Raw genomic sequence first — 14651 nt, 5'->3', positions numbered from 1 at the left:
TCTCATTTCTGGATTTATCTGATCATAAGAAAATGTACAAAGATATCAATAAGGCTTTATCTCAAGTAGGCAATAGGTTTTCTGAATTCTAACCTCACAGGTCCCTTCCAGCTTCTTTTTTCCATGAATAAAAAATGACTCCCTTGTTCCCAATAGAACATGAGACAGGCTAATGACTGTTTCAGTAGAAGTTATTAATAATGCCTCTTGTCAACTCTGATCTTATTTAGAATGCATGTCCAATACAGAAAAGCAAATGTGTTATGTGTGTAAATGTATTTTATAATACTCATGAGCATAAATGCAAAGTTAACATTGCAAAAGGCTTTCATGTTAACCCTAATCTTCACTGATTAACCTTCCAAAAAGGCTAGTGATTTTTCAGTTCAGATTATATTCCCAGAATCTAAATCCTATTAAAAAATTTAAAAAATATCTACTTATTATTAAAACAAAAATAAAAACTCTAGAATTTAATGAGAATGTTTAAGCTCTCCAAGTTGAGATATATGTTTTTAGAAACTTAGAAATACTCTTATGAAAAGCCTCAACAGTAAGGTTTTAGCCTAATCTTTTAAAATGGTTAATTATAAGCATTGCAAGGAAATATATAGGCCATTAGCCATTTGTGAGACTATGAAGTCAGGCTTCATGATAATTGATCTATGAACATAATTACTCTTTAAATGACCTATTATTTTGCTACTCTTTGAGTTGTATAAATTATCTATAAGTACACCACAGTCAATGGAAGCAACATTTTAGAGATTCTAGAAAATTGTGAAAACCACAATGATAAACTCAACCAACTATCAAGACTTGCAAAAGTCTTGATAAAGTGAAAATGTGTTCCCGCTACAAAATATTTCCAAAAGCTTCCCAAGTTACTCTCAAAGGTCCCTCTTGTTCCATACTCACTTAAAATAAAGTGTTGCTATTGGAAGAGAATGTCTGCTATCATAAGGCAATGCGAGGTAGCATGATAGACAGTGAAATTGAGACATAACCCCTATCTTCAAGAGTTTACAACCCATAAGGGAGACAGGACATAGGAAAAAATAACTACAATGAGGTGGTATGTGAGAATTCACAAAAGAGCTAAAAGCAAGGGGCTGTATTTCAGGTTCACAAATAAAGGAAGGCTTTTTGGAGGAAGTGGTATTAAAATTGCACTTGAAAATGACATGACCTGCAAAGAGATTTTGGGGTCAGGTAGAGCACTGCAGAGATGAATGATTCACACCAAGACCCAAAGGTAGGAAAGCATAAATTCCTCAGAGGAAGATGTGAATAAGTCTGGTCAGCTGGCTAAGGGTATATGTCAGGAGCTGGTGTGTAAGGAAGGTGAAAAGAGGGCTGGGCAGGTCATGGAGAACCTGGAACACCTAGCAAGGAATAGAAGCAATGACAAGGAGAGCTTGGAGCAGTCAAACAGGGTCAAAGGGAAAACTGTCTAAGATCAAGAGTCCTATGAATTAGAGAGTGAGGATGTGCCGGGAATAGTTTAGGTGAGAGCTACTAAGATGGTGAGGAGAGAGAGAGAAGGAACTGATCAGATTCAATCACTGAACATAAAAGAAAGCAAAGGAAGATAACAGATAATGCTGATTATAAAATATCCACCCTCAGCAGCCAGGGGATCATAGATATCACTAAAAGATAGAACAATTTGGAAAGCAGGCACTGGTTTGCAAAAGATTCATTTAGGGCAGGGCTGTCAAACTCATTTTCACCAGGGGCCACATCAGCCTTGTGGTTGCCTTCAAAGGGCTAAATGTAATTTTAGGACTCTGTAAATGCGACTATTTCTTAACAGTTAAGCGAGAGCTCAGTGCTGCCACCAGGCAGAAACAAGGTGCAGGGCTGGATAAAACAAGGTGGATGGCTGGATTCAGCCTGCAGGCCTTGTGTTTGTCACCTGTGATTTAGGGGGGAAATGTTCAGTTTGAGGTACACTGAGTCACCCAGATATTTGGAAGGTCATTTGAAAGATAGGTGAGTAGGAGGCCAGGGCTAGAAATATGGACTTATCATCACATCCTAAATCCTAAGAACTGACGCTGTAGATGAGATGACCAAAGGGGAGACCAAAGGATTGAAATAGATGAGCTCTAAGAACAAACCTGGGGAGCTCAAACACATGGCACAGGAGCCAGGGGACAGACAAGCCTTTGATGAACCAGGGATGTGAACCCCTTAGATTCAGGAGGTTTTCTGGATACAGCACTCTCCCCAAAAAGATCTCTTAGAGCCCATCTCCATCTCCCAAAATACTGCCCAGCTTACAGGCCCTCTGAGAAACTTCCTGATCATCCTAATCAGAAACCAACCCTCCACCCGGTCATGAACTTCTGTCCAACTTGCCATCACTTTTTAGGCTATCAGCACACATATCCTTGTGACATGGTTACTTATACAACATGAGTCTCCCTGTCCAACCCCTCAGCTATATCCCTACTTTCCCAAACATTCTACTACTCCCTTCATCAAAAAAAAAGAAATGAGAAAAAAATTATTTTGGGGGGGGTACAAGTTTATCTTTTCAAATTCTTTTTTAAATATTTATATATTTTTAAATTTAATCATCAGAGGAACTGGAATGCTAGTTGGAGCTACAGAAAGGCAGCCTGAATGCACACAGTGAATAGTCCCTTCTCCAGATGGACTGCTCCCTGTCACTTGCAGAGCTCACACACTGAGGGCTCCCTGGCTGATGACACTGGAAGGGGTAGGTAAGGGTTTGGCCTAAATCGCTTCTTGAGGTAGCTCCAATTCTAAAAGTTGTATCAGTAGTAGAAAAGGAAGGCTTTAAATCATGGGTGTGTCTTCACCCCCATATGGCAGCTTTAAGAACTAAATAGAGAGAGAGAAGATGGCAGCGTGGTAGGAGGGAGCAGATTCCACTTTCCCCTACACATGGGAGAAAAACCTAGCCGATCTGTGGAGGAACAGAACAAACAGCCAACAGTATCACAGCACATATGAAAATTGGAGATCAAAAATTGTAGCAGACATTGAAAAACCAGATGGTAAGGAGAGTGCTTCAGGATAATAAGGGCCCAGGGATCAGCGCTGGGACCAGGGCAGGCACTCCCAGGTCTGCCTAAGGGCACTAGAGAGAGAGCTGGGTCAACAGCTCCCTCCCTGGCCAAACAAGGATTGAGCAGCACTGGGAGAGGCCTGGTTGCTTGAAGGCACAGAGAGGGGAGTGAGGACTGAGTGGCAATCACACAGGGCTGTGAGCAACCATGCATAGCCCTGGGAAGAGTGTGCGCCTGAGCCTGTGCGACCAAAGGTGGCCTGGCGGCATGTCTGCACTCACAACGTGGAGAAAGTGTTTTGTGGAAGACCCAGATCCCACAGCTGTGAACACGGAAAAAGCGTGGGAGCTCACAGGATCCCTGGTGCCCACGGCCATGAACTCAGGGGAAGTGCGTGCCCTGCAGGATCCCCTAGCCCACACACATGAACCCGGAAAAGGCGCGGACACTCCACAGGATCCCCAGAGCACACAGCCATGAACACAGGGAAGGCGAGTGCACTCCGCACTCTGCAGGACCCAGGGAGCCAATGGCCCTGAGCTCCAGAGATCGTGTTTAGGAGGACCCTGATCCCACACCCAAGGGCCCTGAGGAGAGACACCAGACTGGCTCTGGGGAAGAATGCATGGCTAACCCTGGGGAAAGTACATGAGAGGCTATCTGAGTGCTGAACAGGGAGAAAAGAGGTATCAATCATCCCTCAGCCTGCTGAAGCCAGCAAGACCAGAAAAACTGGTGTGGCCAGTTTGAAACCAACAAGAGGTTTTTTTGTTATTTTGTCTTTTTTTTAAATTAACTGTTTATTTTTTAATTCTTATTATTTTTATACCTCTCAATTCCTTATACTCTTTCTTTCTTTTCATTCTTTCTAGTGTTATTCCTTCTTCCTTTCTTTAGAAATTTATCTCTTCTTCCTTCTATCTTCTGCTATTTTCCTTCTTTTTTTGAACCGTCAAGTTATTGCATATTTGTATTATCATTTTTTCATTATTATTACATTTTTTACTTTAATAGTATTTTGGTATTCCTTTTCTTCCTCTATAGTCTTCTTTGCTTGGTTGGATATATTGTATCATTTGACAGGTGTCCTCTGTTATCTCATTCGTAGTGTATTGCTAATTTACTGTCCTTCATTTGTGTTCCATTAGTACACTAGTCAAGTTTCTATACTCCCTATTCTTGTTATCTAGATCTCATAGATTCTGTCATATGATTATTGCTCTAGTGCTACTGTAAATAATAGCTATTCCATACCATTGTAAATACTACACAACACCCCTCCCAGATCTTAGCCCACTTCATGGTTTCCTGAACTCTATTACTGTAGTGGTTAAATCTATTCTCTCACACACTACACCTATTTACTATTCTTTACTCTCACCCTACCTCAGAATCTGACCTCCCATAACCTCATTGCTTTCTAGATCCAACTCATAATCCTGTCCTCCCCAATAAGAGTCTTATCTTCTTTCCATCCTTTCTAAAAAGTGGCTAGTGGGGTGGAGGATCACAGTTAACACTATACATAGCCAAAGGATCTCCTATCTCTTCTCTACTGGCTGCTACTGTAAATATCCTAGAATACTCTCTTGCTGTCTTAAATGATTTTACCTGACCCCTACAAATGATCACAAAAAGAGTAGGAGGAAGCTGTGAACACCAGGATACCCGAAGGAGACTGCACCACTGAATCTCACAGGTATTCTACCACAGAAGTTCACACCACAAACCCAGGGAACTAGAACAGATCAATTTAAGAAACAGAGGCTAACAGGAAGAGTCTCATGAACAATGAGAAGACAAAGAAACAATCCCCAAATGAAGGGAAAGGAGGAAGCCTCAGAAAGGGTGCTAAATGAAATAGAAGCAACTCAACTATCAGATATTGAGTTCAAAGAAATTATTATCAGGAAGCTCCACAAGCTCAAAATGAGCTACCAGAAACTACAGGGAAACTACAACGAACTCAATGCAAACTATATCAACATGAAAAATGAAAGAGAAGCTATCAACAAGGGCCAAGAGGAAATGAAGAATACAATTTCTGAACTGAAGAACACAGTAGAAGGAATCAAAAGCAAGATCAATGAAGCAGAAGATCAGATCAGCGAATTGGAGGACAAAGTAGAAAAAAAAAAAAACACCCAGAAAGAGTAAGAAAAGGAAAAGAGGTTCAGAAAGAATGAAGAGGGATTAAGAGAAATGCAAGACAATATGAAACGTAATAATATCCATATAATAGGGATACCAGAAGGAGAAGAGCAAGTGATAGGAAACCTATTTGAAAAAGTAATGATGGAAAACTTACCTAATTTGATGAGAAAAAAAGTTACACAAATCCAGGAAACACAGAGAGTCCCAATCAAGAGGAACCCAAAGAGGTCCATCTCAAGACACATCGTAATTAAAATGGCAAAATTTCAAGACAAAGAGAGAATCCTAAAGGCAGCAAGAAGAAACAGAAAGTATCATACAAGGGAGCCCCAATAAGGCTAGCAGCTGACTTCTCAATGCGAACACTTCAAGTCAAAAGAGAATGGCAAGAAATATTCCAAGTAATGAGAACCAGAGGTCTGCAACCAAGGCTACTTTACCCAGCAAGGCTCTCAATCAAGATAGAAGGCCAAATAAGAAGCTTCTCAGACAAAAGAAGTCTAAAAGAATACACCTCCACCAAATTGGCTCTGCAAAAGATCCTAAATGGACTGCTTCAAGAAAAGAAAGGAAAGAGAGACAGAGAGAGAGAGAGAGAAACACAGGTACATAAATGGCAATGAATAAGTACCTATCAATACTAACCTTAAATGTAAATGGATTAAATGCTCCAATCAAAAGACATAAAATAGCTGAATGGATAAGAAAGCATGACCCACACATATGCTGCCTACAAGAGACCCACCTCAGGATAAAAGACCTACACAGGCTGAAAGTGAAGGGCTGGAAACAAATCTTCCAAGCAAATGGACAGGAAAATAAAAGCCGGTGTAGCAATATTCATATCAGACAAAATAGACTTCCAAAAAAGGGCCATAAAGAGAGACCTAGAAGGTCACTTCATAATACTCAAGGGAAGAATCCACCAAGAAGACATAAACATTGTAAATATATATGCAACCAACATAGGAGCATCCAAATACATAAAGAAAACATTACAGGACCTCAAGAAAGATATTGACAGCAACACAATTATAGTGGAGGATTTTAACACCCCACTGTCAAAAACGGACAGATCTTTCAAACAAAATATCAACAAAGATATTGTGGCATTGAACAATACCCTTGATGAAATGGACTTTACTGATATATATAGAGCTCTTCATCCCAAGGAAGCAAAATACACATTCTTTTCAAATGCACATGGAACATTTTCAAAGATTGACCACATGATAGGACACAAAACAAGCCTCAACAAATTCAAGAAAATTGAAGTCATAACAAGCATTTTCTCGGATCAAGGGACTGAAACTAGAAACCAACCCCAAGGAAAAAAATCCAAAACACTCAAAATCATGGAGATTAAATAGCATGCTATTAAACATTGGATGGGTCAAGAATGAAATTAGGGAAGAAATCAAAAAGTTTCTGGAAACACGTGAAAATGAACTCACAACAACCTAAAACTTATAGGACACAGTGAAGGCAGTCCTGAGAAGGAAGTTCATAGTGATGTAGGCCTACCTAAAAAAGATAGAAATATTTCAAACAAACAACCTAACCCTATGTCTACAAGAACTTGAGGAACAACAACAAAGACAGCCCAGAGCAGGTAGAAGGAAGGAAATAACCAAGATTAGAGCAGAATTAAATGACATAGAGACTAAAAGCATAATTCTAAGGATCAATGAATCCAGGAGCTAGTTCTTTGAAAACATAAACAAAATTGACAAGCCTTTAAGCAGACTCATCAAGAAAAAAAGAGAGAGGACCCAAATAAACACAATCAGAAATGAAAGAGGAGAGATTACAACTGATACCACAGAAATACAAAGGATTGTAAGAAGTTACTATGAAGAACTGTATGCCAAGAAATTTGAAAACCTAGGTGAAATGGACAAATTTCTAGAAAAATATAATCTTCCAAACTCAATGAAGAAGAAGCAGAAAGCCTCAACAGACCACTAACAGCAGATGAAATTGAAGTAGTAATCAAAACACTCCTGACACACAAAAGCCCTGGACCAGATGGTTTCACAGGAGAATTCTACAAAGCATTTAAGGAAGAGCTAACACCTATCCTTCACAGACTATTCCAAAAAATCCAAAAAGATGGGACACTCCCAAACTCTTTTTATGAGGCCAACATCATCCTAAACCCAAAAACAGATATAAAAACACAACAAAGAACAAAAATTTCAGGCCAATATCGCTGATGAACATAAACGCTAAAATCCTCAACCAAATATTGGCAAACCGCATCCAACAATACATTAAAAAGATCATACACCATGACCAAGTGGGATTCATTCCAGGGATGGAAGGATGATACAATATTCGCAAATCAGTAAATGTAATACATCACATAAACAAAAGCAAAGACAAAAATCACATGATCATATCAACAGATGCAGAAAAAGCACTTGATAAGGTACAGCACCCATTTATGATAAAAACACTCAGCAAACTGGGAATAAAGGCAGTATTCCTCAACATAATAAACCCATATATGAGAGACCTTTAGCCAACATCATGCTCAATGGCCAAAAATTAAAATCTTTTCCATTAAGATCAGGAACAAGACAAGGCTGTCCACTTTCACCACTTCTATTCAATATACTATTGGAAGTTTTAGCCACAGCAATCAGACAAGAAAAGGAAATTAAAGGCATCCAAACCAGAAAGGAGGAAACAAAACTGTCACTGTTTGCAGATGACATGATAGTGTACATAGAAAAACCTATAGACTCAGTCAAAAAACTTCTTGACCTAATAAATGAATTTGGCAAGACAGTGGGATACAAAATCAATATCAAGAAATCAAAGGCATTTTTGTACACCAACAATGAAACAGCAAAAGCAGAAATCAAGAAAAAAAATCCCATTTGATATAGCAAAAAGAAAAATAAAATACCTAGGAATAAACCTAACCAAAGAGGTATAAGACCTGCATTTAGAAAACTACATAATGCTGAAAGAAGAAATCAAGGAAGACACAAACAAATGGAAACATATACTGTGTTCATAGATTGGAAGAATTAACATCATCAAAATGTCCATTCTACCCAAAGCAATTTACACATTCAATGCAATACCTATTAAAGTACCAATGGCATATTTCACAAACATAGATCAAACACTTCAAAAATTTATATGGAACCATAAATGACCCCAAATAGCTGCTGCAATTTTGAGAAAGAAGAGTAAAGTAGAAGGGATCACAATACCTGATACCAAACTCTATTACAAGGCCACTGTAATCAAAACAGCCTGGTACTGGCATAAAAGCAGGCACGTGGACCAATGGAACAGCACAGAGAGCACAGAAATAAACCCTAGTCTCTATGGTCAATTAATATTCGACAAAGGGGGCAGCAACATAAAATGGAGTAAAAATAGCCTCTTCAATAAATGGTGTTGGGAGAACTGGACAGCTACAAGCAAAAAAAAAAATGAAACTTGAGCACCAACTTATACCATACACTAAAATAATTCAAGGTAGATAAAAAATTTAAATATAAGCTGTGATACCATAAAAGTTCTAGAGGAGAACATAGGCAGGAAAATCTCAGATATTTCATGCAGAAACGTTTTTACTGACATGTCTCCCAGAGCAAGGGACATAAAGGAAAGAATAAACAAATGGGATCCCATCAAAGTAAAAATCTTCTGCCCGGCTAAAGAAAACAGTATCAAAATAAAAAGAGAACCAACTGTATGGGAAAACATATTTGCCAATGATACCTCAGACAAAGATTTAATCTCCAAAATATATAAAGAACATACACAACTCCACTCTAAGAAGATGAGCAATCCAATTAAAAAATGGGCAAAGGACTTGAACAGACACTTCTCCAAGGAGGACATACAGAGGATCCAGAGACACATGAAAAGATGCTCAAGATCGCTAGCTATCAGAGAAATAAAAATTAAAACCACAATGAGATACCACTTCACACCAGTCAGAATGGCCATCTTAAACAAAACAACAAACAAGTGTTGGAGAGGTTGTGGAGAAAAGGGGACCCTAGTGCACTGTTGGTGTGATTGCAGACTGGTACAACCACTATGGAAAACAGTATGGAACTTCCTCAGAAAAAGAAAAATGGAACTGCCTTTTGACCCAGCAATTCCACTGCTGGGATTATATTCTAGGAACCCTGAAACACCAGTCTAAAAGAACTTATGCACCCTGATATTCATAGCAGCACAATTTATAGTAGCCAAGTGCTGGAAGCAACCTAGGTGCCCATCAGTAAATGAATGGATCAAAGCACTATGGTAAATGTACACAATGAAATTCTATTCAGCAGAAAGAAAGAAGGAGCTCCTACCCTTTCCAACAGCATGGATGCAACTGGAAAGCATGATGCTAAGCGAAATAAGCCAGGTGGTGAAAGACAAATACCATATGATCTCACCTTTAACAAGAACCTAAACAACAAAACAAACAAGCAAGCAAAATATAGCCAAAGACACTGAAATAGAGAATAGGCTGACAGTGACCAAAGGGGAGAGAGTAGGGAATTTCAGGGGAATTTCAAGGGAGAATGGGAAGGGTTTACAGGAACAAATATAAAGGACACATGGACAAAAACTAGCAAGGGTGGAAATGGGAGGGAGGTGGGGAAGGAGGGTTGGGTGGGCTAGTATGGGAGTAAATGACAGAAAACTGTACTTGAACAATGATTAAAATAAAATAAGAAAAAAAAAAAAGAACCAAATAAAGGAAGAACACTGGCCTAGGACCCAAGCAAGCCATCCTAATTTCAGTTTGCTCAGCTATAAAATGAATGCTTAGATAACCAGGGGTTCAAAGGACCTACAGATATAACTCTCCTCTTTGTGTCTGCTCCATTTGTCAAAAAACATGTGACATAGGAAGGCCTTCCCAGTGCCTGAGCTCTGGTGGAGGGTAGATTCCACACAGTACAGCTGAAACCCACATCCAGGGCTCATGGGCCTCCCTCTCCACACTCACCATGACTTGCCCCAGAACCCAGGAATACGCACAGAAGAGGTGCAGCTAAGCCAAGATGGCCCAGGAAACACTAAGGATTTCACAATGAATCACTTAACAGTGCCCCAATTATATCATTCCACAGTCACTGTGGACACTGTTCCAACTGTTTATAGGCACAGGAGTGTCTACACACTCCTGTGAGATGCACATTTACAAATAGCTTTTTTTTTATAGTCATGTTTCAGATTTGGGGAGATCTACTGTGCCATGATGTAATCTCTAAGTACAGTGGTATTCCTAAAATAAATCTGATGGGAAAGTAGTGTCTGAAGAAAGAACAACATTCCACAAAGAAAAAAGGAACCAACTCTGACATGTTCACTGTTTCTATGAGCTAAATCAATGAAGCACTGCTCCTAGCATATGATCGAAGGATTTCTGGTCTTTCAAGAGCTTCATATTTTTCTTAATCCTTGTCATCAAAGCATCATTTCTCCACTCAAGAAGAGAAGCAAAATTTTTCTTGACATTAAATCTAGTAAAAACTGTAAGAATAATGGTGAATGGTACTAAGATATCAATTAAAACACATGCTAAGTTTTCTGTGATTTACTGATGAAGTACAAATTTAGTATAGTTAGGTAGCAAATAATTAAAAATAAATTCTAACATACTATTTTTTAAAAAATAGAAAATGCTGAATAGCAATATTGGGTGTTACTGTTAATATGAAGCCTTTACACTAGGAGCTATTTTCTCTGGCACATAATGCCTGGGTGCTGAGGTGTGCCTATCTAGTGCCTTTTGAAGCAGAGGTGATTAGAAATGCTCTAAGCACATCTAGAATCATTCTGTCCACACCTGTCAGCTCTCCCTTAGCAAAAGCTCTACCATAGGGACACAGCTCCATTTACCTTGAAGTTAATTTTTTTAAGGAATCAAAACCTTCACTTTTCCCTTAGAAAGATATAGACCATATGAGATATTTTTCCTTCATGCTCTCTCTGAAAGAGTAATATGCCATTGAAAATTTTACTACTAAAAATGATGACGAAGAGTTGCTTCTGTATTTTAAAATCTTCAGACCATATGGGCATTCATATAAAAAAGTATGAGCTACACATTTTAATATAGTTCCTTATTATATCATGTTTCAGATTTTGAGACACCTACTGTGCCATGATGTAATCCCTAATTACAATGGCATTCATAAAATAAATCTGATGGAAAAGCTGGTCTGAGCCACAGCACCTTCAAGAAACCAGGTAAGCAAAGAACCTCTTAGAGACTGCTTACGAACACATCAAGATAAAGGAAAAGTAATGCATTACTCCTAGGAATAACTAGGTAGACCAAAATTTAGAACTGTATGTGTACAAATGTTCAATGTATCACCTCCATAAACCCAAAACAGAGAAGGAACAAGTTTGCAGAAAGGAAATTGAGAATGAGACTGATTTTATATTTTTTCAATCACTTCTTCCCCAGCTTAATATCCCTCTCCCTCCTTTTCTCTCCTCCAACTTAATTCAACTACTATAATCCCTTCAAAACAGCTCTCCACATAAAAACCTCTAAAACTTTCCTGGCCCTGGGGCAGATTCTTGCTAACCAACATCTGAGCTGTCCTGACTTCAAATGTAATGACAATAACTTTGAAGTTGATGAGGCTGAGGTGGGGTTTGGTAATCAAAGGCTTAGCCAAATAGGGCAGCCTCTGCTAGGGACAATGACTATTGTGACTTGTTCAGAGGTTATTAATTCATACTATAAAATATAGCTGACAACAGAAGTCTCAGCAGCCAGGCAATCTTATCAGCTAATGGGAACCTTCCCGGGCACAGACTTGAAGTTCAGCTTAATACAAATAGGGAATCACAGTCAACTGAAACAATTTTCCACTAATATTTAACATCTAATATGTATCATGATGGCACAACATGGTCCACCTTTTATGAATCTTGAACTTTTTACCTAGAATCCACAAGCAAAGGATTCCTGAAGTTCCTGGAATCAGTCCCTGAATAACTATTTTCTAGATTTAAGAGTCACTTTAAAGTCTTTTTTTTTCCAGTATATTAATCCTTCACAATTAAGAAAATGATAGTGTGAAGTAGGCTACTTTCCTTCATTAGATTTTTTTTTAAATCCCAGTAATGGTAGATTAAAGTTGTCAACCCAAATTTTCATCTTATTACATAAAGAAAGTAAAACGCTGTTACACCCACGTGCTGGTTCATCTACTCCTAACTGGAGCGATGCAAGTGTTTGTGCAGAGCTTGCAGGCCACCCCCCCGCCGCCACGCCCACTACGCCCTGTCTGCCCCACTTACGGTTGGCTAGCCTGTTCTGCTCAGATTGTGCGCTGTCCACAGACTGAGTGCTGGAGACCGAAGACACGCTGGAGCTCCGCATGAAGCCAAATGCTGCCAGTTTGGCCGCGGGAAGACGTGAGTACCCAGGAGGCCGAAGTCCAGATTTCTGTAGACCGGATTTGGCAGCATTTGAACTGGAAGCTTTCTTTAAATCTGTTAAAATGAACCCAAAACAAAACAAATCTTAGTTGACAGTGAGATAGAGAACACACAGTGTGACTACTAATCCAGTTCTAGCATAAACAGACCATGAGTAATCTTGAGGGTCCAATTCAGCACATTCACAAACTCATCTTTCCCAGAAAGCCCCCTCATTCTGATGCCAGGTGTTTCAAGGAACTCAAAGAGCAGGGGAGGCAGAGGTGGATAAGATCAGAAACACTAGCCCTATTGTAGGGTCATAAAGAAAGATACAAAGGGCTTAGAAAGCCAAATAGAATGATAATACTGTTGCAAGTTACACAAGAATTGTGAAATTGAGATACACCCTAAAATCTGACATATGATGGGCAAAGGATCCTCCTGGAAATTATTCATTAGCAATTATAACCAGTATATAGTAAGTCATCGAAACAGGTACAGAGAATCATTTTACTAAGCCTTTGCTGTTTGACAGGAATGAAGGGAAAGGGCACAGACTGAGGAGCTGGCCAGGTTGGAATCTGCACTATAACAGTTACTAGCAGTGTAATTTTGGGCCCCTGACCTAACACTTAGAATCACAGTTTCCTCCTCCAGAAGAAACTGGGGATCATAAAAGTGGCCTTGCAGGTTTAGTTTAAGTATTCCCACTTATAATACAGAACTTAATAGGTGTTCAAACTGATGTTAGGTTTCTTTTCTTTTTTTCTATTACTTATTTTTATGTTAATGTATACTTCAAAATTAGTTTCCAGATATATGCAAATCCAGCTATCAAAATAACAAAACATCATGCTATAAATCCATCATCTCAGCACCACTATGTCTGAGCCCATGATCAATCATCACAACACTACAAGAAATCCCTCAATACCAGATAGAAACAGAATGTTTTCAAGACATATGCTCTGCAACATAAAAGTTAAAAGAAAAAAAAGGCCAAGTTCCCTAGTATTCTGTATAACTGTCCTAGCCAAGCCATTTAACAACTTTCTCCTGCAGCTATCTTTATCTCAAGTGCTTATGTCCCTTTCCCTTGGTCCACTTCTCATTATCCAGTGGAAGATCACTCAGGATGCAGATTAAACACAACTTTTTTAACTGGCCCATTTGTAAAAAAAAAAAATCAGTGTCTAAAAATCAGTGAAGAGTCTATACATTAGAAAGTTTCTATGGGTGGAAATATAGAAAGAACCAGCAGATACCAAGATGCCTCTTGGGATGCCAGGGTTTATGGTGCCTCTTCCTCTGCCAGCAGCTTCCCATAAGAGTGAGGTGAGAACAGTTTCACATCCAGTGAAGGCACAATCTGCACATCTGTAGTTTCCTGATCCTGGGTTGGGACTAGGTTGGGGAGGAATCGGGTGAGTGCAGGAACTGGGAGGTGGGGCTGCAAATATTCCTAACTCGGGTCTGTCCTGAAGCTTGGAAAAAATGCTGAAATATGATGAAGAAATAAACACTTTACTAGGTAGTAATGGCCCTTAGCATCAGCAATCAAATGCCATTTCCACTGTCTATAAATTGTTTTCACATCATTTTGCTTAATTTTAGATGATATCCTCAGAACAATGAAAGTGTCCTCGTGTATCAGATACCATTTTTGTATTAAGTTTATACCAAATCAATTTTAGATGATGTCTTTAAAACAGTAAATGAGTTGCTAAAAATCAGATGTAATTTTAATAATAAGTATACACTAAACCTATCATATTTTGATACTATTTTTAGTTATAGATAACCTCCTTCCTAACCCAGTTAAACAATAATTGGCTTGAGATTATACAAGATCAAGTGAGAAAAAAATACAGGTAAAATATTTTTGGATGGAAAACAAATCCACCTTTGGAAATGAAAGGGAAATCAGAATTCCTAACAAAGCACTTTGGCATGTGGTAAATACTTATTTAATATTTATTTCAGAATGAAAACCAAGTATTAAGTCATAACATAATGCAAGTAAGCCATTGAAAATTT

General features: G+C 38.8%; 1 protein-coding gene across 1 annotated transcript in view; it reads right to left on the bottom strand.

The window, feature by feature from the left end:
• The window catches only part of MTUS2 (microtubule associated scaffold protein 2), a 596801-nt gene that overhangs the window by 318553 nt on the left and 263597 nt on the right, over window positions 1–14651 (bottom strand). The window contains exon 5 of the mRNA XM_028505192.2: window positions 12492–12686. Within this exon, the coding sequence (XP_028360993.1) occupies window positions 12492–12686 (195 nt within the window). The remainder of the gene's footprint in view (window positions 1–12491; window positions 12687–14651) is intronic.

The sequence above is a fragment of the Phyllostomus discolor genome, chromosome 2 (genome assembly GCF_004126475.2).
Source record: "Phyllostomus discolor isolate MPI-MPIP mPhyDis1 chromosome 2, mPhyDis1.pri.v3, whole genome shotgun sequence".
Taxonomy (NCBI): domain Eukaryota; kingdom Metazoa; phylum Chordata; class Mammalia; order Chiroptera; family Phyllostomidae; genus Phyllostomus; species Phyllostomus discolor.
Note: the sequence above shows the minus strand (reverse complement) of the source record. Positions and strands in the feature narration are given on the sequence as shown.